General features: G+C 48.2%; 1 protein-coding gene across 1 annotated transcript in view; it reads left to right on the plus strand.

Moving 5' to 3' along the window:
- The window catches only part of ZNF697 (zinc finger protein 697), a 34,657-nt gene extending 18,223 nt beyond the window's left edge, over window positions 1–16,434 (plus strand). The window contains exons 2-3 of the mRNA XM_019956712.2: window positions 9,370–9,650; window positions 11,706–16,434. Coding sequence (XP_019812271.1) covers window positions 9,407–9,650; window positions 11,706–13,114 — 1,653 coding nt within the window. The 5' untranslated portion in view covers window positions 9,370–9,406 and the 3' untranslated portion in view covers window positions 13,115–16,434. The remainder of the gene's footprint in view (window positions 1–9,369; window positions 9,651–11,705) is intronic.
- The last annotated feature ends 7,313 nt before the right edge of the window (window positions 16,435–23,747 follow it).

Consider the following 23,747-nt stretch of genomic DNA (forward strand, 5'->3'; position numbering starts at 1 on the left):
TGTAGTCTGTTTATTTGGGATACAAATAAGGTCTATACATTGAGGTTGGGTGATACATTCCAAGTGTTTTAACTTGTATATTTTTCTCCTTTTGTATTTTGCTATTTTTGTTACCATTTTTTTGTTGTTGTTGTTGCCACTTTTGAAGAAACTGGATTGTGTCTTAAATTTTTCTATGGTCTTGGTTTTGCTGATACTGTTATTTTTGAGGAAATAATAAGACTAACACAAGTTAGTGAATTTTTAAAAGGTATAGTTAAGTGTATGTAAATGTTTCACTTTATGCTGAAAACAGTCTAACTACGGAGTTTAAAATTTTATTAGGCGGAAACACTGAAGGATTAGGTGACATCACTACCATGTTTATTCTTGCTTTCTCTTCACTGGAAGACACCTTGGCAGGTTACATGGAGAGGTGTCACCCACTGCTGAAATGAACTGGGCTGAAACATACCAGCCATTCTTCATCAATGACGCCAAATGGTTATTTTAGGCAGATAACTGGAAGGGCTGTTTCTCCTGTTGAATTTGCAGTGGGAAACTCAGGTGATTGAATGTGTGCCTCAAACCTTTTGGTCCCAACATTCTTCTCTCCCTATTCACTGTGATTAACATTCTCCTGATGGCTGTTCATTCCAGTAGAACATGATCACAGAATAATGTGGGTTGGAAAAGACTTCCTGAGGTCACCTGACCCCATCAAATAACCTTAAGGGATTCCAGCCTCAACTCTCCCAGAACAAGGCTGTTTGTTAACAGCTCCCATATTCCCCAACCTCCCTGCTGTGCATTCTAAGTCTGTGTTCTCTCTTGTCCTTCAGTGAAGTAGATTATTAAATTGCATCTCTTTCTGCTACGGGGGAGGGGTGCCTATATACATGCATGTGTCTGTAGATCTTTAATTAAGATTGATGTTGACTCTTCCCCCACTTCCCTTCTACAGTGCATATACCCTGAGACTCCGTTTCACTCTCTGTATAATAATAATAGTTTTTATGAAAAATAAGATGTTTTCATGAGTAAATGTCCACATAGGACGGGATTATTGCAGACTGTGTTTTTTAGCCACGGTGCGATGGTTAGTTTTATGCATCAACTTGGCTGGGCCAGCAGGTACACACATATTTGGTCAAACATTATTCTGGGTGTTTCTGTGACAGAGTGTTTGGAAGAGGTTAACCTTTAAGTTGGTAAACTTGGAGGAGTCACATAACTGGGCTTCCCTGGTGTTGCCTGCAATGCAGGAGATATGGGTTTGATCCCTGGGTGGAGAAGATCCCCTGGAGAATAAAATGGCAATCCACTCCAGCATTCTTGCTTGGGATAATCCTATGGATAGAGGAGCCTGGTGGGCCATATAGTCCATGGGCTCACAAAAGAGTCAGACGTGACTTAGTGACTGAACAACTACAGCAGCAACAAACTGAGGAAAGCAGACTGAACACCGTAATGTGGGTGGGACTCATCCAGTTGAATAGAGCAAAAATCTGATTCCCCTGAGCAAGGAGGGGCTCTCCAGTAAACAGCCGTCAGATTAGAACTGCAGCATCAGTTCTCCCAAGTCTCGTCTGCTGGCCCACCCTGTGGAGTTTGGAGCTTGCCAGTCTCTATACGCACACAAGCCAATTCCTTATAGTAACTCTCTTTCTCTATACACATCCTATTGGTTCTGTCAAACTGGTTCTGACAAATAGTGTGGGGGAAAAAGACAAGTAAGTATACGCCCTAAATGTATCTGGCTGTTCTCGAAGTGATGTTTTATATTAAAGAGATGGAAAGATCACTGGAGAAGCCATTAGAAAAGTGAGATTCTGGCCGTAACTTTTCTAGCAAACTGTCTTTCAGTCTCTGATCTAGTCGCTTTCCCTCTCTGAGCCCCTATTTCCTGTCTGTGGAAGGAGTTTCAGCAAAGGGATTCCCGAGTGTATGATTCCATGAAGTACAAACATTGAACATTTGAGCCAGCTGCTAAGGAGTTGTGTGTGTGTGTGTGTGCTCAGTTATGTCTGACTCTGCAACCCCATGAACTGCAGCCCATCAGGCTGCTCTGTCCATGCGATTTCCCAGGCAAGAATACTGGAGTGGGTAGCCATTTCCCTCTCCAAGGGATGTTCCTGACCCAGGGATTGAACCTGTGTCTCCTGGGTCCTCTTGCAATGGCAGGCAGATTCTTTACCACTAGTGCTACTTGGGAAGCATCCTGAGGAGTTACCTGAATTCTTCTGAGGACTGCCCAGTTGCTAGATAAGAAGAAACACTGAGGCTGTACACAGGGAATAGTGGTAGATGATGCGGGCAGAGCAAAGAAAAAAAAACAGAAGGATTTTCTGCGCATCAGGTAGAATATTCTATTTCAGTTAAATGTAAAATATGGATGAGTAAACACCTGCATGAAAACCTTCAGCTTCTGTGCCTTCCCATCTTAGGGCAGATGGTCTAACTTTGAAGGCGCTTAGGATCTGTCTCTGCATTGCAGTAATTTTTATTTTGTGCAGAAGGCGTGGGATGGTGGTGCAGGCTTGGCAGCTGTGACAAGCTGAGGCCCTTCGGCCAAACTGAGGGGCTCTGGCCCAACCAACAGGAAATGCCTGACCCCAAGGACATATGTGCTATTCTTGACCATAAAGATTGGAAAGAATCTCAGACTAGCTCTGGCCAACAGGGTTGTAAATGGATTTCTCTGTTGCCTTGGTTTTGAGCCTTTCTCTCTCTCTCTTTTTTTTCCCACTTGGGCTTCCCTCTCCAGGTTTAAAAAAAAAAAAAAAAAACAGTAACCACAAGGAGGAAACCATATTATTTTAGCTTCTCCTGTCTGGAGAGTGGTCAGTACTTAGCTGCAATAATCTTTTGGCTCTGTCTGGAATTACCATGCACCTCACCGCAGCAGTCTGCCACTTGGGAGGTTGGCATGTGGGGCTGGACGGTCTGGGTGTGTGCCTGGGAAGTCAGCTGCCCCTTGGGATGTGGACACATTCCCGGGGTTCACTGGAGGCATCTCCTCCTTGTATGGGGGGTGGAGTTCTTTGCCCTTTGCATCCTTTCTGACCACAGGCTCACTCACGAGGAGGCAGGACTCCCAGGGCCATATCCCCCTGGTTGATTGTTTACCCAGTTGATGCTTGAAGACTGACAAATGATTAACCCCTTGGAATTCCCGGTTAGACCCCAGTTACAGTCATGAGTTCAGCCTCGGGAGCCACAGACTTAAATTGTTTTTCCAGCATTTTACCCAGCCGGGCGTCCCTGCTGGACTCTACCCTGGGAACTCTCCCAGGGGAGAGCTTGGTGCGCAGGGGGCGTGGGAAGTGAAGGGAGGAGGCACCGGGGCTGTGGGGGAGGCGGGAGACTGAGCCGCTCCGAGGTAAGGAAGGGACCCGCCACAGCAGAGGGGACAGGAAAGGAGCTGCTCCTGGCCGGCCTCTTGGCCGCTTCCTTCCCCTGACATGACAGCGCCGCCGGCCTGGCTCCCCGCCACCTGGCAGTGGCCTTGGCACATGACTCCCCATCCTGTCTGAGAACGGGCGGGGAGAGGTCTGTGCTCAGGCGGCGGCTCCCCCAGCTTGGTCCGGTCTGCCCTGCCTGGGGGTTGGGGGGTTAGGGGGGGTGGGGAGCTGCAGGTGGACCTGCCCCTGGGGGTGAGGGGCGTCTGTCCTCTTCCCTGGGAGTAGAAATGCCACGGCAAGGCGACTGGAGAGGCCTGACAATACCTCAGAGCCCTGTCATCTGGAGCTCAGCTAGCGAGCCTAAGTTCTTGTCACGTGGAAAACTGGGTGACCCTCGGTGCTCACCCAACAGAATTACTCAAATGAGAGGGATGCCTTCAAGTGCAGGGTCGGCTCCATTGGTGGTCCCAGTGGAAGACATCTGGCCACTGGGGAGCTGTGAGCACCACCCTCTACCCCTCCCATCCCCACCAGGAGGTGGCGGGACTCGGGTTCCCTGCACAAGGCCCCAGACAAGGAGGGTCAATGGCTCATCCATAAGAAGGTGGGGGCGAGGTGTGTGCTTGTCAGCTTCCACCTCTTGGCAGGAAGAGAGGTTGAATCCATAAAGTGCTGAGGCTTCTGCTGTTGGAAAGGAATGGCTTTTGCCTTTCTAGAGGTCCAGAGAGGAGCTACTGGGAGAAGGTGCCAATAAACTCAGGCAGGTTAAATTCTAATTCTGGGCCAGCTGCTGGCTTCACTTCCCCTTCTTCTACTTCATTCTCTCCCACCCTCCCTGCCTCCTTCCACCATACCTGATCACATTCACTTCCACTCTGTAGCAGCATCTTCAGACTGATCTTTCAGATGGGCTTGAGTTTGTCTGGAAGGCACTGGAGCCTACTGATTTTACAGAGTTAGAAACATTACACTATTTTGAGATGTGGGGAGGGTGTGGGTTGAGAAGAAAGCAACATGAACATATTGCAAATTCTGAAAACTAGGATCTGAGCAGTCTTGGCAAAGCTGGCTGATCCCACCCTGAAGTGATCTGACCCTGGAGAAGGTTTCTGTGGTGGTGCTGGTGGGCACTGAGGGAGCCAGCAGCTTGTGGTGGGAGTCAAGTACACAAGCTGGGGCTGGAAATGTCTGGATTCATGCTCTTTTCTTGTCACATGACTTTGAGAAGCAGATTCAGGCACATTCAAACCCAATCTCCTCACTGAACAGAAGTCCAGAGGGGCAAATACTTTGAGTCACATAGCACAGTGTCTGTGATGGCCAAAACCAAGGCTCTCCCTGCTAGGTCAGTGATTAGAACCAGATGGCGCTAGTGGTAAAGAACTTGCCTGCCAGTGCAGGAGGTGTAAGAGATGTAGGTTCAATACTTGGTTCAGGAAGATCCCCTGGGTGAGGGCATGGCAACTCACTCCAGTATTCTTGCCTGGAGAATCCCTTGGACAGAGGAGCCTGGTGGGCAACAGTCCATGGGGTTGCAAAGAGTTGGGCACTGAGTGACCAACATTTTCATTTTTTCATTTTCCTCCTGAACATGAAATTCACACCCTGCTTCATTACATTCTTGTTAAGATTAAATGATGTTAAGTCCCTAGAAATGACCAAGAGATGTTTAACATTTTAATAAGTAATCTTCTGACTTTCTTCTCTGAACCTGTGTAAATGTATAACGATATGTATGCTAGTGTGCATATCCTAATAAATGGGATTATTTTTAAACCAGCTAGTTTTCTTCTAATAATACATTGTGACTGCCCTTCCTTACCTCTAAATAGCCTTCTCTGTTACTTGATAGCTGCCTAGAACCTTGTAATATGATGGATGGAGCTGAATCTATATTCTGGTTTTGCACTAACATAATGCATTTGTAAACAAATTGGAGTGGATGTTGTACCATAAATGTATCTCTCAAGGTGACAGAAGCTTCCCACTCTTCTCAGAACCTAATCCTCCCTCGCCTGGTGTGAATAAGGATCTGGACATCTTCCCTTTGGGAGCTCAGAGCCTCCTTAACTCTGAGTAGGGAAGCATTATGAATTTCATACACCGGCCCTAAATGGGGAACTCAGACTCTGCCTCTTCTCCTGTCTCTCCACTTAAATCTAAAAAAAAAAAAAAAAAAAGTTTATTTATTTAGTATTTCTGGTATGAACTGTCTCTTGGTTCCCAAGAAATCACAATCAGAAAGTCTACTGTTCCGTTTTTGCTGTCTGCTGTGTTCTCTCAGAAGGCGCTCTGTCCTTCTTAAAAGGCTTAGAGGTAAAACCCGAAGATGTCCTGCTGCCCAAGGTAGACCCTTAAGCCCTGCCCTTCATGGTGGAGAGCAGCAGTCATTTCTGTACCATTCTGGGTACCATCCCCTGCCATTTTAGTTTTATGAGTTTCTGGTGAGGCTCATTCTTATTTGATTCCTCTGCTTTATGGATATAAAATTCTTCTTGCTGGTCTTAGGTTGGCAGAAATCATTGACTAGGTTCCCTTTAAGTTCCCCCCACCTCTGCTGCTTTTGCTTTTAGTCACTAGCAAACCAGTAGGTCACAAACCTTCCTCTGACCTCTCTACCCCCCTACCTTCAGGATGTATTACACTTGCTGACTCAAGGGATGTAGCTGTTTATTATGGAGACTGAGCTCCAGGAGACAAGAGAGTGATGGGTAGAAGTGATTTAGGGTCAAGAGTCCCTTGAGGGATAGACGTCTTAAACGGTTTATGGCTTTAAAGGGATTTTCTCCTATGGCCTAATCCTGCGTTTGGGACCTGGCTTGTAACCAGTTACAAGTTCTAAAGGGACTCCGCTGTGTTTCAGGATACTGCTTAGTGACCATCTTCAGTCCCAGCCATTTTCCTGTGGTGTTTAAGAGAAAGGCTTGATTTTCCCCTCTAATTGAAGGAGTATATCATCAACTCTAGATGGCACTGGTGGTAAAGAACCCACCTGCCAATGCAGGAGACGTGGGTTCCATCCCTGGGTCAGGAAGATCCCCGGGAGGCGGGCATGGCAACCCACTCCGGAATTTTTTCCTGGAGATTGCCAAGGACAGAGGAGCCTAATGGGCTACAGTCCATAGAGTCGCAAAGAGTCGGACACGACTGAAATGACACATCATCAACTCTGAGGATAGATATAGTGTGTTCTTTAGGGCCATGAGCCCGTCAAAATTAAGGAGGGGCTGCGGTCTCTCTGAGGCTGTTGAAATGGCATCAGGACTTAGATGAAGACTGTGAATTCCACATCTGGACTACTCAGGATATCAAGTTCAAGTATTTTCCAAAGTGCTTTTTTAATGTTTCCTGCTGACACCCTCCCTGAGAGAAAGGTTAAGTAGCATTACCCTCCTTGCACCTTTCAATGAGGGCATTGAAACAATAAGAGGTTTACTGACTTGCCTTGGGCTCTGGGGGAAGGCTGGCCCCGCTGGAATGGCAGCTGCCCATAACTCCTGTTTTCTATGCCCAAGAGTCTGGTCGCAGAGCCCGGGCTGCCTCTGGGAAGCCCTCTAAGAGGACGCAGGCAGGAAAAGCTGAAGTAGGGGCATCGTACTCAACCATAATTTTTTTTCCAAAGATTTTTTTTGATGTGGACTATTTTTAAACTCTTTTGTTGAATTTGTCACAATATTGCTTCTGCTTTATGTTTTGGTTTTTGCCTGTGAGGCAGGTGGGATCCTAGCTCCCTGACCAGGGATTGAACCCACCCCTACACCCCCCTACATTGGAAGGCAAAGTCTTAACCACTGGGCCAACAGGGAAGTCCCACTGCTCAGCCATATTCTTGCAAGTCCTGTTTGGGGACTGCCGAGGCAGAGAAAGAGCTGGACACTTCTAAATCAGTCCAAGATCTTTGACCTATAAACTGTTTTGCTGCCTTGAGCTAAGCTGTAAGAGTGATAGATGGCAGGGGTCAATTATTTTTGGCTCAAGTGCTCAGACTTGGCAGGGTGCCCTATACATTTGATATATAAACCTGACATCTACAAAAAGGTTTAGGAATCTGATGTCATCTTCTCTCTACAGCTCACATGATGGCCTGTTCTGTAGAGGGGCTCTGTAGATGGTAGATTCTAGAAGCTCCACCTCATGCTTTAAAGTAAAGAGAATCAGTTGAAAAGGAGGCTGGTCTGGGTGGCAGAGGAACAGTGTCAACTCATGAGGCCACATAGCAACTCTCACTGGACTACAGTTCGATCCGCTTCCATCCATGAAGTGGATGCGTTTCCCTGGTGGCTCAGACAGTAAAGAATCTGCCTATAATTCAGGAGACCTGAGTTTGATCCCTGGGTCGGAAAGATCCCCTGGAGAAGGGAATGGCTACCTACTCCAGTGTTCTTGCCTGGAGAATTCCGTGGACAGAGGAGTCTGGCAGTCTACAGTCCATTGGGTCACAGAGAGTCGAACTCGACTGAGGGACTAACACTTTTGTGAAGTGGATTATTCTATTAAAATGGCTCTATAGCTTTAATGATGGGGTAACAGTGGTATTCCTATTTTACAGATGAAAAACCTGAAGCTCAAAAAGGGGACTGCACAAGCCTAAGGCCAACTTGTAAACAGTACCATTCTGGGTACCATACCTTTCTGTTTTAATTTTGACAATTGTGCCAGGGGATGTTCCTATTATGGTCGATCTACAATTAAAGTGCATAAATAAGGCAAAATATGTCATCAGGTTCTAGAGATGGCTTCTAATACAGAGGGTCCCTGCGTCCCCCCCACCTGTCCCCAGGAGACCTACTAAAGCTTGAACTTCTTGGCTCACTACTCACAGGAAGCGGCAGGTCCTCACTGCAGAGCTGGGTGCTGCCGCTGGTAGTGACGCAGTCTTAGAGGAGAAGTCAGTATCCTGATGCTTCTGTTACTCTTGTGTCTTGACTGTACTTTTCCTCTGGTTCCTTCAAGGCCCCCTCCTAAGTAGCTAAAATCCTCACAAAGACTGTTGTGGGTTTCAGGAGGTCAAGATGTGTGCCGCCCCCCAACCCAGTTTTACTGAGATATAATTGACAAATAAAAATTGTGTATGTTTAGAGAAGGGCAAGCTTTAACAAGAGTAAAGAACTCATGGAACTTTGAGGCAGCATGATTAGTTTAATCCCCAATTTCTGCCAATCTGGCTGAGACGGCAAAGAGTCTGCCTGCGGTGCAGGAGACCTGGGTTTGATCCCTGGGTCAGGAGGATCCCCTGGAAAAGGCTGAGCGGCTATAATTAACACTAGCAAAAAAATTTTTTATATCAGTAAAGAAATCAAATAAGTGTCACCAGAAATTCATAAAACTAAGATGGCAGGGTATGGTACCCAGAATGGTACTGCTTACAAGTTGGCCTTGTGGAGTCCTCTTTTTGAGCTTCAAGTTTTCTCATCTGTAAAATGGGAATACCACTGTTACCCACTGTTAAAGCTATAGAGCCATGCTAATAGAATAATCCACTTCATGAAAGTGTTAGTCACTCAGTCTTGTCTGACTCTCTGCGACTCCATGAACTGTAGCCCGCCAGGCTCCTTTGTTCATGGAATTCTCTAAGCAGGAATACTGGAGTGGATAGCCATTCCCTTCTCTGGTCAGGGTATCTTCCCAACCCAGAGACTGAATTCGGATCTCCTGAATTGCAGGCAGATTCTTTACCTTCTGAGCCACCAGGGAAACCCATCCATTTCATAGATGGAAGCAGATCGACTATAATCTGGTGGCAGTTGGCATGTGGCCCTGTGAGTTACTACTGTTTCTCTGCCACCTAGATCAGCCTCCTTTTCAATTGATTCTATTTACTTTAAAGCATGAAATGGAGTCTCTAGGATCTGCCACCTAGGGCTTGGAACTCTATACATTTTATTGGACTGTGCCATCAATTTTCATGGCAATCAAAGCCAGACCTGGTAAGGGGATGAGGCCAGACCCACGTGATCTTGATCTGTGTTTGTTTTGTTTGGAGCAGGTATCCCTGGTCACCTCCCTCATCCTGTTCTTCCTGGATGGAACAAGACGACAAACAGGGTGTGTGTGAAGCCCAGGACTCACAAGACAAGGGCATGGGCTCTGATTTTGAGAACTGTGAAGACAGGGAAGGGGACCCAGACGAAAGAGGAATGGGTTCTAACCCACAGGATGCAGACAAGAGAGAAGGGCACCTGGGGCAGGAGATGGGCTCTGACCCACAGGATGAAGCTCCAAGAGGACACTCAGAGGAGAGGGAACTGATGTCTAACATCTGCACAGGTGAGGAAAGAGCTGGGGAATTTCTGTGGAAGTTACCCCATTCACATTGTTTTCTAGCTCCTTTAGAGTGATAATCATGGGCAGCATTCTTGGAAGGCAGCTTTCTAGCTGCTCCTGCTGCTAAGCCGCTTCAGTCGTGTCTGACTCCGTGCGACCCCATAGACGGCAGCCCACCAGGCTCCCCCGTCCCTGGGATTCTCCAGGCAAGAACCCTGGAGTGGGTTGCCATTTCCTTCTCCAATGCATGAAAGTGAAAAGTGAAAGTGAAGTCACTCAGTCGTGTCCGGCTCTTAGCGACCCCATGGACTGCAGCCTACCAGGCTCCTCCATTGGAGACCATTAAGCAGATTCTGTACCACCTTACAGCAGCTGGTGCAGTGGTAAAGAATCTGCCTGCCAATGCAGGAAATGCAAAGGGACACAGGTTAGATCCCTGGGTCGGGAAGATGCCCTGGAGCAGGAAAATGGCAACCCACTCCAGTATTCTTGCCTGGGAAATCCCATGGACAGAGGAAGCTGGCAGACTAAAGTCCATGGGGTCACAAAGAGTCGGACATGACTGAGCGATGGCACACACACTGTCTTAAGTCTGAGGAACATCTCTTTTCTTTGGTCTGGGGAGGAGCTGTAGCTGGTAAACAAGGGTGAAGAAGGTAACTCACTGGTGTGCACTTTATAATACAAAATATTGCTATAAAATGACACTTGTAACAGCTCAAGAAGGAACACAGGTAATACTGGGCCCTACCCTCCTGGGGTTGCTGGAGAGTTATATGAATTGCTTAGCACAGATCCAGATGTTTAGTTAGTCATCATCCCTGCTTGCAGATAAATAAACCCAATGGCAAAAGACCTGCCTGGGATCACGTGGCTAATACCCAAAGTGCCCAAGTGAAAGTGAAAGCGAAGTAACTCAGTCGTGTCCGACTCTTTGCGACCCCATGGACTGTAGCCTACCAGGCTCCTCCATCCATGGGATTTTCCAGGCAAGAATACTGGAGTGGGGTGCCATTTCCTTCTCCAGGAAATCTTCCCCACCCAGGCATTGAACCCAGATCTCCTGCATTGTAGGCAGACGCTTTACCATCTGAGCCACCAGGGAAGATAAGTGCCCAAGGGCTCTCCTAAATCTTTGCAGTTCTTCATCTAGAAAGAGTAAATACTGGGCATCCATCCACTTCCTTGGTTCCATCTTTGGGCTTTTGTTGCTTGATCCTGCTCATGCCCTGGGGACTGCAATGAGCTGAAATACCTTACGATCAGGATCCTGAGGTTACAGTTCTTCCCCAGGACATCTCCCAGACCTCCTGTGCCCTCCCCTGCAGTGCACAGAATGGTCTTTCATATGTCTGGGGATAAGCAACCAGAGGCAGATAGATATGTGTTCTGGATCAGCCTCCAGGCTGGACTCATCAGCTAGCTCCAGATCCTGCACTCACCTCCCCTTTTCCCTACTCCCCACCCAAACAGCGCCTGCCCCCACACACACCGCCCCCCCACAGAGTAAAGCCCTTAAGTTGGGATGTGTTTGGTTTGTTGTTCCACCTTAAGCTGTTGCAGACTGACCAATCATACTAAAAAACAGACCAGTGAGCTAGGCCAGGTGATCTCTTCTTGTGGTTGGCCAGAGTGGCCTTGTCTTTTGAGGCTAGGGCTGTGAAAGGGATTGTTGGCTCGAAGAGTGGAGCAGGTCTCTTCTGAGGTCACAGAAAGTCCCACCTGGCCCAGAGTTGACCATCTCAAGCGCGCTGCCAGGCCTTCAGCAGCCACGCTGAGCAGAGCCCCAGGTCCAGTGGGTGGGGCCTAGGCCCAGAGACAGCTGCCTGAAGAACTGGAGGGGCAAGGGGAAGGTGAGCTTTAGGCCATCCCTGAGTCTCCAGGTGGGAAGGAGGCTGGAATTGAGGATTGAGTGGGCACGGACCTTGGAGAGACATGTTAAGAGGTTCCGGGGGAGGAGATTACCTTGTGGCCCACACTCTTATTGTGACAGGCTTCCTCTGGGTTTCTCTTGAACGTCAAGCCTAGTCATCCCCATGGCCTCCTTTTCTGTTGTAGAGGGGCTGCTGAGCGAGGAAGACGGGGTTGCAAGCCGTGAGGAAGAGGATGACCAATCTGGCGTAGTTGAGATGGCCATGTTCCCAGGGCTGTCTGAGTCCGACAGCATTTCCCGGAGCCCCCAGGAAGAGGAGGAAGAGGAGAGCGCAGGGGAGAACCGGCTAGAGGAGGAAGAGGAGCAGCCGCCCCCTGCCGTGCTTCCCTGGAGGCGGCACCTCTCCCTGGGGAGTCGGCACCGGGGCGACAAGCCTGCCCACCGCCGCTTCCGCCGCCTCCACCACCCCATGTCCATGGACCTCGGGGAGCTCGACAGCCTGATGGCCAGCATCATGGACGCGCCCACCATCTGCCCCGACTGCGGGGAGAGCTTCAGCCCTGGCGCCGCCTTCCTGCAGCACCAGCGCATCCACCGCCTGGCCGAGGCCGCCGCAGCCGCTAGCCTGGAGCCCTTCGGCTTCGCTGGCGAGTGCGAAGCGGTGGTGGGGATGATGGGCGTGGGCGGGGGCTTCGGGGCAGGGCCCGCGCTGGCCCGGCCCCCGCGCGAGAAGCCCTTCCGCTGCGGGGAGTGCGGCAAGGGCTTCAGCCGCAACACCTACCTGACCAACCACCTGCGGCTGCACACAGGCGAGCGGCCCAACCTCTGCGCCGACTGCGGCAAGAGCTTCAGCTGGCGAGCCGACCTGCTCAAGCACCGGCGGCTGCACACGGGCGAGAAGCCCTACCCGTGCCCCGAGTGCGGCGAGGCCTTCAGTCTCAGCTCGCACCTGCTGAGCCACCGGCGCGCGCACGCCGCGGCAAGCGGCGCAGGGCCGGCGGCGCTGCGGCCCTTCGCCTGCGGGGAGTGCGGCAAGGGCTTCGTGCGCCGCTCGCACCTGGCCAACCACCAGCGCATCCACACGGGCGAGAAGCCCCACGGCTGCAGCGAGTGCGGCAAGCGCTTCAGCTGGCGCTCGGACCTGGTGAAGCACCAGCGCGTGCACACGGGCGAGAAGCCGTACATGTGTTCCGAGTGCGGGGAGACCTTCAGCGTCAGCTCGCACCTCTTCACACACAAGCGCACGCACTCGGGCGAGCGGCCCTACGTGTGCCGCGAGTGTGGCAAGGGCTTCGGGCGCAACTCGCACCTGGTGAACCACCTGCGAGTGCACACCGGCGAGAAGCCCTTCCGCTGCGGCCAATGCGAGAAGCGCTTCAGCGACTTCTCCACGCTCACGCAGCACCAGCGCACGCACACGGGCGAGAAGCCCTACACGTGCATCGAGTGCGGCAAGAGCTTCATCCAGAGCTCGCACCTTATCCGCCACCGCCGCATCCACACAGGCAACAAGCCGCACAAGTGCGCGGGCTGTGGCAAGGGCTTCCGCTACAAGACGCACCTGGCGCAGCATCAGAAGCTGCACCTGTGTTAGGGCTGGGCCCAGCGGAGGCTACCCTGGGCGGGGCGGGGGTGGGAAATCACGTGGGGAATAGGTGTCCTGGGGACAGACCCTGTAGAAAGAAACGGGGAAGGGGGGCGGGAGGCACAATCTGAGAATGACTGGGGAGCCTTTTAGGTGTTAGGAGTCCCGAAGGGGTGGGTTGAATAAGAATTGTTCTTTGGGAGGGGCTGTATTTTGCCTGCCTCCTCCCTAACGGTGAAATGTTTGGGAGATGTGCTTGAGCGTGGTGATTTCATCCAGTGCACGCTGTAGGGAGTGAAGGGTGTGGAGGAGCAGGCATTTTGAGGACTTTTAGGAAGAGGAGATAGTGGGGTGGGGGAGGGTACAGGATGGCAGGCAGCACAGTAGGTTGGGCCGTGATGGCCTCTGGGAAGCAGGGAGAGGGTGTGGATGGAGTGAGAGTTCTGGGATAAAATCAAAGGTGTGCATGAGTAATTCTGTCCTGGCTTCACCAGGTATTAAGCCACTGTTTGCCCTGTTCCCCCCACATCAGCTGCAGTCCCACAAAAAGCAGAGGAACTTTGTCAGTCCTACAGGAGTGGATATTTTGTGTACTCTTCCCTTCCTTTCTCTGAGCCACAGTTAGCTGCTATATTGAGGCGTCGAGAGGAAACTGGGCAGAATTTTCAGCTACACACCCTCATTTCCAGGGCAGAATCTCTGAGGTTTAGAAAATCATTCGTAACTGGTTTTCAGATCAGGGAGCTCTTGGTACTGCTCCTGGTTCTTTGCTACTTTAAAACAATCTAGCCTCATGCTGGATTAGGCTGGTCTGTGTGGATGACCAGACCCCCACCCCTGGTGTCAGGTGTGTTCCAGGCCCAGTGTTATTTCAGGTCTCATCTGTGGTCTTTAAGTGCTGGGAAATGGAACAATTCCAGCCATGTGTGACTCTTCCTTTCCCCAGGTCAGCTTGATGCTTGTGTCAAGTGAAACTCGGGCCATCAATGGTTGCCCTAGTGACCTGCTGCAAAAGTCAGTTTGCTCAGACTTTTGCTGGCCTTCTGTGAGAAATCCAGGAAATCAAGATGTTCCCATGTCGGGCCACAAGGCTCCCTTGTCTCATTTGTATCTGTGTACCCCTCCCCCTCTGCAGTGACTGGGGAGCTACTCCAACTCCCACCTCCACCCATATGGTTATGGGCTCTGGTCTGAGCAGAAATTTCTCTTTCCTACACAGGGAGGCACAGTAGAAAGCTCAAGACTTTACACAAGGAGGGCACAAGCAGGGAGAGGTATAAATGCAAAATTGCCAAATAGCACAAGCAACAAGTGTTGTCTGGTGGTTCTATAAATGCCAAAATAGCACTTTTCTATTTGTAAAGTGCTTTATGCTTTTGAATGATTGTTAGTTGTTTCTCACGTCTTTGTGAGGTAGGACAGTATTATGACCCCTGTCTTAGGGAAGGCCAGGGGACAGGAGTGCGACAGGCGGTTCTGAAGAGAGGCAAACAGCAGTGTGGATAGGTGGGTCTGACCTACTGTGCTCTCCAGTTCAGCTGCTAGGAAGACTGACCTATTGTGATGTATGTAATATAAGGACACTGAAAATTCTTATGCTTGATGGAAAAACTTAAGGCTAGTCTAGAAGGGCCAAAGATGTCCTTGTTGACAAAGCTGGTCTTTGTCATGTAATTAGCATGTCCTGGACATGTTCCATTTCTAGTCGGGGCTGTAGATGACTCTTGTACAGACTTCAGTGACCTATGCTGAAAATCCCTCCCTTAGGGTTAGCCTTTAGAAGGTAGAGTTGTGGAAAGCGGTTTTGTTTTCTTTATTAGTGATTGTTACCCTCTACTTTTCATGAAAGCATCTTCACAAACTGTTGGACACACTTGACGAGGAAAAAAAAAATCCACAAGATTGTTTTTGTTGTTTTAGCAAACTTTCTATGGATGCTGGTAAGTTATACTTGGTCGGTTGTACTTTAGCAAAGAACTTCTTTGGGGACTGTAGGAAAGCATGTTTTTGCCATCATAACACTTAAAAAAAATTCCTGAGAAATCTGGGTTTGTATAATGCCTGTTGATCTTGCTCTCTAAATTGGTTTATTGTTATTCACAAATGCAAATAGATTTTTAAACTATAGATAGTTTTGGAAGATACTAATTCCTTTTTTATTTTGGTTGAGAGTAATCTGAGCAAAGCAAGTGTCCATTATTTATTCTGACTCTTGAAGTCTGAATACTAAGTGTGTAAGACTCACATGAAAATAATATAGCCAATTTGTAGGTAATCTTATTCCTTTTTTTTTTTTAAATGCACATCTACCTCTTCCAGCTGTTTTAAGTTCTCTCAAGTCTGTGCCTATGAAATCTCATCCAACTTTTGGTTATTCATGGGTTTATGATCCACATTCTGGGTCACTTGGTCTTTTGCTGACATTTTCATACTATTGCAGTCTCATCCACACCAGCTGTCAAGCATGGGTTCAATGGGAAGAGGAGACTGAAACTATTGTTCAATAATTTACTGGCAGTGGAAATCTTTGGATGTCACTGACCTCCTCCGTTCTTTAAGTTACTATAGATAAGAAAGCCAGCTACTACTTCAGGATCCCTTCTATGAGTGCATCCCTTAGCAAAAGAAAACTGTCCAGCCACCAGCACCCTACTCATGGTGCATCTAAGATGTGATTCCATTTTCCTTATGATTCTTCAGGGAGCATAGCTGCATTAAGTGAGGTTAATTGCATTCAGGAAGTTGTTTCTTATATTAGTCCTAGAAAATTAGTATTTCTAAAGCAAACCCTGGTAACTGTGGTTCACCCTTAAAAATGTTCATCTGAAGACTCCTTCTACCAACTCATTCATGATGGTGGAGGCAAATGTATCATTTGTTTCCTGGGGAGCTGGGTCAAGTGCAGGCTGCACTTTTCTGAGAACAGAGAGCAGGTTTAAATAGGTTAAATGGCTTGATTAAATATTGAGCGCTGAGTTGGAAGGAGAAGATAAGTTAACCCCTTGAGCCATGTGGCCTCTTTAAGATCCTGAGGCTATACATATGTGAAGAAGTACAAATTAAGAACCTGTGTTCATAGACAATCGGAACTGTGTTTCTGAAGTTTGTGCACATTTTCCTTCACTGTAATGTTATTTTACAACTGTTTGTTATAATAGTGAATAATTTAATGATTTAAAAATAACAGGTTTTGTGTGAGTGTGTGCTTGTATATGTGAGAATTGCCTTATTTTCAGGTTGTTTTATTTAAATGATGGTTCCTTGGACAGCATTCTGGTGTTCAGCAACCAGTGTGGAATATTTGTCATTAAATCCAGATCAGTCTTTTACCATGTCAGTCTTTCTTCTTTACCCATTAAATAGCACTTGTCACCCATTAAATAGCACTCAGTTCAATCTATGGAAGTTATGCTCTGGTAGAACAACGGTCAGCAAGATGCCAAATCCAACCCTTCCCTTTGTGTGAATAAAATTTTACTGGGAGACTTCCCTGGTGGTCCAGTGGTTAAGAATCCACCTTTCAATGAAGAGGACTTGGTGTGATCCCTGGTCAAGGAACTAAGATCCCGCCACAACTGGAGAGCCCAAGTACTGCAGCAAAAGATCCTGAGTGCCGAAACTGCTGCTGCTGCTGCTAAGTCGCGTCAGTCGTGTCCGACTCTGTGCAACCCCATAGACGGCAGCCCACCAGGCTCCCCCGTCCCTGGGATTCTCCAGGCAAGAACGCTGGAGTGGGTTGCCATTTCCTTCTCCAGTGTGTGAAAGTGAAAGTGAAGTCGCTCAGTCGTGTCCGACTCCTAGCGATCCCATGGACTGCAGCCTACCAGGCTCCTCCTCCCATGGGATTTTCCAGGCAAGAGTACTGGAGTGGGGTGCCATTGCCTTCGCCGAGTGCCGAAACTAAGACCCAACAAAGACAAATAAATTTTTTTAAAAAAATTATTGGAATACAGTTCTACTTAGCCTTCCTTACATAGTGTCTATGGCTGCTTGTGCACTAAAATGGCAAGGTTGAGTAGTTGTGACAGAGGCTATATGTGACCCACGATCCCAAGATATTTACCACCTGAATCTTTACAGAAAATGTTTGCGCACTCCTGATTTAGAATGTCTAGGTGGATCCTAGAACATTCTGGAATTGGCTGATGTCTAAGTAGTCTGCCCATTCTAGCCAATAATTCAGAGCAACATTTCTGCACTAACGTGGCTTTGGGCTGTTGGGAATGTGTTAATGTTATACTGTTGTTGCAGTTTCCAAAGACCTGTCTTCATTCCTTGTAAGAAGCAATCTGTGGGGGATTTTGGCAGTAGGCAGGAAAACTACAGTGATGGAGGAGGGAAGCAGTTTCAGGTCCCGCTTCCAATCTGTAAAAAATGTATTCCTGAATCACACAACAAAGTATTTTCTTCCACCCAGTTTTCAAAAATATAGCTTAATGACTCCAGATTATATGGAATGCAACTTATCAGCTAGACTGAATTTGTGCTAAAAGTATTTTCTAGCTAGTCTCTGCCCATGAAAACAATGACACAGCAGTTTGAAAAGAAGGGGTTCTAAGTAATAGAAAAGAGCATGAAAGGCAGCTTAATTTCTTTTAGTGATCGCAACTACCTCCTCAAGTGAATATCCACAGCCTTTGGGCTGCTGAGCAGGGCCAGCAACTGCTGGGTTCTAGTCCCGTAAGGAGGCAGTCAGTTCTGATTGCAGCATTTCTCCCTGAGCCTGACTATTCTGGCTCGAAGCAACCACCAGTCTAATTCCTAGACCTTGGGAAGCTATGTTAAACCAAGCATTTGAAGTACCTGTTCAGTGCCCTATGGGAACACACAGTAAACCTGGCCTTAGGTGCTCCCTGGTGAGGGGATGCTCAACCTGGACTTCAATTAGAGCAGCCTCTATCCATGTTCCAGTTAGAGAAAGTATGTCTCGTCAACTTAGAATTCTCCAGGTTTGATTCATTTCAGACAGATTTTCTTAATATAACATTAACTGCACAGTAGGTTTACCTTGTTAGTTGCTAAGTCATGTCTGACCCTGTGACCCCATGGACTACAGCACGCCAGGCTTCCTTGCCCTTCAGTATCTCCTGGAGTTTGCTCAAATTCATACTCATTGAATCGGTGATGCCACCCAACCATCTCATCCTCTTTCACCCCCTTCTCCTCCTGTCGTCCCTCTTTCCCAGCGGCAGGGTCTTTTCCAGTGAGTCGGCTCTTCCTGTCAGGTGGCCAAAGTATTGGAGCTTCAGCTTCAGCATCAGTCCTTCCAATGAATATTCAGGGTTGATTTCCTTTAGGACTGACAGGTTTGATCTGGAGAGTTTTAAAAACAACCCTCTCCCAAACAAACAAACTGTTCAAGGCACTGGTTAACTGGTCTGGGGTGATGTCCAAGTACCCATGATTTTATAAAGGCTTCCCAGGTGATTTAATGGGTATTTCATGGAAACTCAGCCAGGATTGGGAGGTCTGTAGGATGAATTAAGCACCTCCTTTCTTCCTTGGGGATTATGGTTAGGTAAGACTCCTAAGCCGCAAATCCTTTTGTCTGCCATGGGGTACAAAGGGGACCGGTCAGATGCAAAGGGCATTGTCAGATACAGCAGGCTCTGCTGCCTGTCTACTCTTGGTAGGCCTCTGTTTCACACATGCCTTCCCCAAATAGTTAAAGATAATAAGTAAGAGTCAGGAAGAATGCCTGTCTTTGCTGTTCCTCAGATAATGCCCCAGGGGCATCGCTGGCTGCCACCAGCCCTTCTCTGTATTTGCCAACTGCAGAAAGCCTGCCTTCCCTTCTTTCTGACCTTCATCCCTTGTCTCAGCTCACTTAACAAAGCAAAATTCCACACATTTCTCTTTTTCTCAGCTGCACTTGGCAGTCAAATTGCTTCCTAAATTTTGCCGCTGGAGGGAAAGAGGAGGAGGTCCCAGCTTGAGCAGACGAGTGTCGTGCTCTTGTCTTTCCCGGCCAGAGCTCAAGTGTCTGTAGTTCCCTGCTTCCTGCCTGTGTTTCAAGGTCACTTCTGCTAACCTCAGACACATTCCATTGGTTTTCAATTTCCAGCTGCCCCGATGGAATCCAAGTAACACTGTTCACAGCCCTCTGTAGCCACTGTGATGAGGTGGGTCACCTCATCACAGTGACCAAGATGCTCAGCTTTGGAAACCAAAGAGGTGGGTGGCAAAGTGTCCCAAGTACCAAGTTGTCCTATGCTTAAGAAGGTTGAAAAAAAGGTATCAGTGTGTGTGCAGTGCTCAGGTTGGCATTCCCACGTATGTATTTGGAGGGATTTCATCCGGACTGAAAGGTTCCAGGCCCCCCAAGTTGCTGGAGACTAGGGATTGATTCAATGGAAGCAGTTCAGAGCAGACATCTGCAGAAGATGCTCCTTTGATTTTCCCCAGCAGACAGCCTTCCCTGTATACCTATGATTAAGCAAGAGCTGTTTTGCCCACTGCTGACAGACATGTTCCTAATCAGGGCTGGCTGTGTAATTTTCAGGGCTCTGCAAAATCAAAGGGGGGGCCCTTGCGGCAGAGCATGAAGTCAAACACGGGTCACCTTGCAATCCACATGCTGGTGAAGATGCCCTGCTCATAACTACCAGTGACTTCACACTCCAGCTGGTGGGGGGAGGAATATAGATCCCCGGCTGTGAGTAGGCTCTCCCTACCTTAAGGGCCAATGTCTATGCCAGGAGGGCCAGTAGCCCACCTCATGCCCACCCCCTGTCTCCAGCATCTATTTTGGAAGAAGGGCTGTCTTTGCTGGTGCAGTTTCTTCTGTTTATGGTGGAAAGACTGCGTATGAGAAGCTTCAGTTTTCGGACAGACTGGTGACTGTACCCGAGTTTGTGACTAACCTTAGGGCCCCCTGGGCTTCCCTTATGGCTCAGATGGTAAAGCGTCTGCCTGCAATGCAGGAGACCTGGGTTTGATCCCTGGGTCGGGAAGATCCCCTGGAGAAGGAAATGGCAACCCGCTCCTGTACTCTTGCCTGGAAAATTCCATGGACAGAGGAACCTGGTAGGCTTTAGTTCATGGGATCGCAAAGAATCAGACATGACGAGCAACTTCACTTATCACTTATCAGGGCCCCCTGCCCTTGGGAATGGAGTGGTCAATCCACTTTTTATTGGATTCCATCCCAACACAGCCTCCATTCTGTCATAATGAACTTCTTTCACGCCTTGAAATACCAGATCCCCTCCCTGCTCAAGACCCCTGGGATCTTGGGCCATGACATAGGAAAAGGACTCCCCCATGAACTTCTCCCAGACACCCTTGATGCTTTTTAAAATTATTTATTTATGGCTGCCCTGGGTCTTCGTTGCTACATGCGGCCTTTCTCTAGTTGGAGTGTGAGGGCTGCTCATTGTGGTGGTTTTTCTTGTGGAGCACAGGCTCTAGGGGTGTGGGCTTTAGTAGCTGTGGTGCATGGGTTTAGTTGTCTCTTAGCATGTGGGATCTTTCCGAACCAGGGGTTGAACCCATGTTTCCTGCCTTGGCAGGTGGATTCTTAACCACTTGGACCACCAGGGAAGTCCCCTCCCTTGATGCTTTAAGAAGCACTTGCTATACCTTGAGGGATTGAGCTGTCCTTACCCTGAGTCGCTTGGGCTTCCCTGGTGGCTCTGTGGTAAAGAATCCACCTGCAATGCAGGAGATATGCAGGTTTGATCCCTGGGTCAGGAAGATCCCATGGCAGAGCGCATGGCCACCCACTGCAGTATTCTTGCCTGGGAAATCCTATAGACAGAGGAGGCTGGTGGACTATGGTTCTTGGTGTCGAAAAGAGTCACATGACTGAGCACGCACGCTTCCCAAGTCACTTAAGGGAATGGGAGATTTTCTTATGAGTTCAGCTTTTCAGTAAAAGTAGGATCCCCTTTTTTCTGTAGTTCAAAAACTCTCTGGGCATGAGGTTGTTTCAGGTTGTGTATCTAATTTCTGCTGCTGCTGCTAAGTCGCTTCAGTCGTGTCCGACTCTGTGCAACCCCAAAGACAGCAGCCCACCACGCTCCGCCGTCCCTGGGATTCTCCAGGCAAGAACACTGGAGTGGGTTGCCATTTCCTTCTCCAATGCATGAAAGTGAAAAGTGAAAATGAATTCACTCAGTCGTGTCCGACTCCTCGTGACCCCATGGACTGCAGCCTACCAGGCTCCTCTGTCCATGGGATTTTCCAGGCAAGAGTACTGGAGTGGGGTGCCATTGCCTTCTCCGATCTAATTTCTAGAACCCTTAAAATCTTAGCAGCTAAGTTTTGCCTTCACAAAAGCCTCTTTCCTCTCATATTCTCTTCACTTACTCATCACTCACTCACTCTTCATGTTTCTACCCCTAACCCCCTAAGAAGAAGTGTGGCTTCTCTTTTTCCTGATTCTCATAATGAAGGTCTAACTTCTTCAGGTTCATTAACACCCTGACATTATCGCTGAATTCTTTCCAGAACTGTCATTTCTTCTGCCTCCCTGCCTCCCTTCATTCCCCACCTCAGCAATTCAGTTGTTTGTGTGTGTTTTGTCTGTCTGTCTATTCATCCACCTGTCATCTGTCCATTGTGTGACCGTTTTGTGACAGGCACAGGACCAGGCATAGGGGACATAGAGATGAAATGGTGAGTTCTCACCCTCAAGAATATAACCATGTAGTGAGGGAGGCGGAATACATGAATAGCAATGAGATATCCACACGGTGCAGCGGTGATAAAATGGGAAGCGCTGGATGTTAAATAAGGAGTTGAGAAGGATGTGGCAGGAGAGGTGGGTGAGCCCAACGCAGAAGGAGCACCATGCGTTGGTACAGGAATATGTAGAAGATGATACATGCCAGCAGCTCCCAATTTTGGCCTGCTGCTGGAGCATAAAGTTGGAGAATCTGGAGACAGGGCAGAGATTGGCGGGAATTTAGTCTGGAGAGGTAGACAAGGGGCTAGCTCTTAAGATTTTTTCTTTTAAAATGGAATTGTAGTTGATTTATAGTGTTGTGTTAATTACTGCTATAGAGAAGTGATTCAGTTATGCACACATACATATATATATATGTGTATGTATATATATGTATACACATAAATATACATATACATACATACATGTATCCCTGAAGGAGGAAATGGCACCCCACTCCAGTACTCTTGCCTGGAGAATCCCATGGACGGAGGAGCCTGGTGGGCTGCAGTCCATGGGGTCACTAAGAGTCGGACACGACTGAGCAACTTCCCTTTCACCTTTCACTTTCATGCACTGGAGAAGGAAATGGCAACCCACTCCAGTGTTCTTGCCTGGAGAATCCCAGGGACAGGGGAGCCTGGTGGGCTGCCGTCTATGGGGTCGCACAGAGTTGCACACGACTGAAGTGACTTAGCAGCATATATATATATACATATACCTACATAGAAATGTATATATGTATGTGTGCAAAACTGAATCACTTCTATACAGCAGCCATTAACACAACATTGTGTTAATATATGTGTGTGTGTATATATATATATATATACACACAGTCATTTTTAAAAATTCCTCTATTATGGTTCATAATAGTGAGACAGGCCTGGGACCTGGGACACTTTGCTGCACTGTGGCAATGCTTGCACCTGGACACACCTCTCCTCAAGAAATAAAATACAAAGGAACTATACAGGACTAGGGGTTCTGTCCTGGGGCAAAAATAACTGGGGTTCAGCTGGGGCAAATTCTGGATCCAAAAGATACAAAGAAATAAAAAAAAACTGCCACTTTTGAAGAGCCTTGAGGAAAAGTTGGGGGTGGGGAGCATGCACCCTGCACACAATATCACCAAAAGGGTGGGCACAGCACCTAAGCCACCCCTTAAACCCAACCCCTGGACACACCCTACCCTCACCCCATAGAAGGAACAAGCTTGCCCCCCCAGCAGGGGAACAAGCAAGCAAGGGAACATGTTGTTTGTCCTCGTTCCCCTTTGCCGCAGCAGGGACCCCAATAAAGCCTTGCTTGAATTTCTCATCTGGCCTCTAGTCAATTTCTATTGATTGGGAAAGGCCAAGAACCCTGTTTGGTAGCAACAGGATATTGAATATAGTTCTCTGTGCTCTACAATAGGACCGTGTTGTTTATCCTTTCTATATATAAAGGCTTAACATCTGCTAACCAGTTATCCTCCCCCTCTTCCTTCCATCTTGGCAACCACCAGTCTGTTGAGAAGTTTTCTGTGTTGTCTTAAGACACTCAGGATTATCCTAAGAGTCCTAAGGCTCCTCCACTGGATGGTTTCACAGAAGAGAGTGACATGGTCAGTTTTTATGTTGGATGGATAACTCTGGCAAAACTACCGAGAATGAATTTCACGGATAATGACTCTGAGGCAGGGAGGCCTGAACCAGGCTGGGTTACCAGGGAGGTACACAACACCTTCGGGAGGTGTCTGGGAGGTGAAACCCATAAGATTGAATGATAGGCTGGAGGGAGAGTAAGGGAAGGCCACTGAGATCCCTGGCTTCAGGAAGTGGGTACATGGGGTGCTCACTCAGGCCTTGCCCAAAGCAGCATCTGTTCTGCCTCAGGCTGGCCTCAGCTGCCCTGTGTGTTCCCTTTGTTAACACTACATAAATCAAGCCTTTATTTCTTGCCTACATTCTTGAAGTAGCCTTTTAATCTTTT

The sequence above is a fragment of the Bos indicus genome, chromosome 3 (assembly GCF_029378745.1).
Source record: "Bos indicus isolate NIAB-ARS_2022 breed Sahiwal x Tharparkar chromosome 3, NIAB-ARS_B.indTharparkar_mat_pri_1.0, whole genome shotgun sequence".
Taxonomy (NCBI): Eukaryota; Metazoa; Chordata; class Mammalia; order Artiodactyla; family Bovidae; genus Bos; species Bos indicus.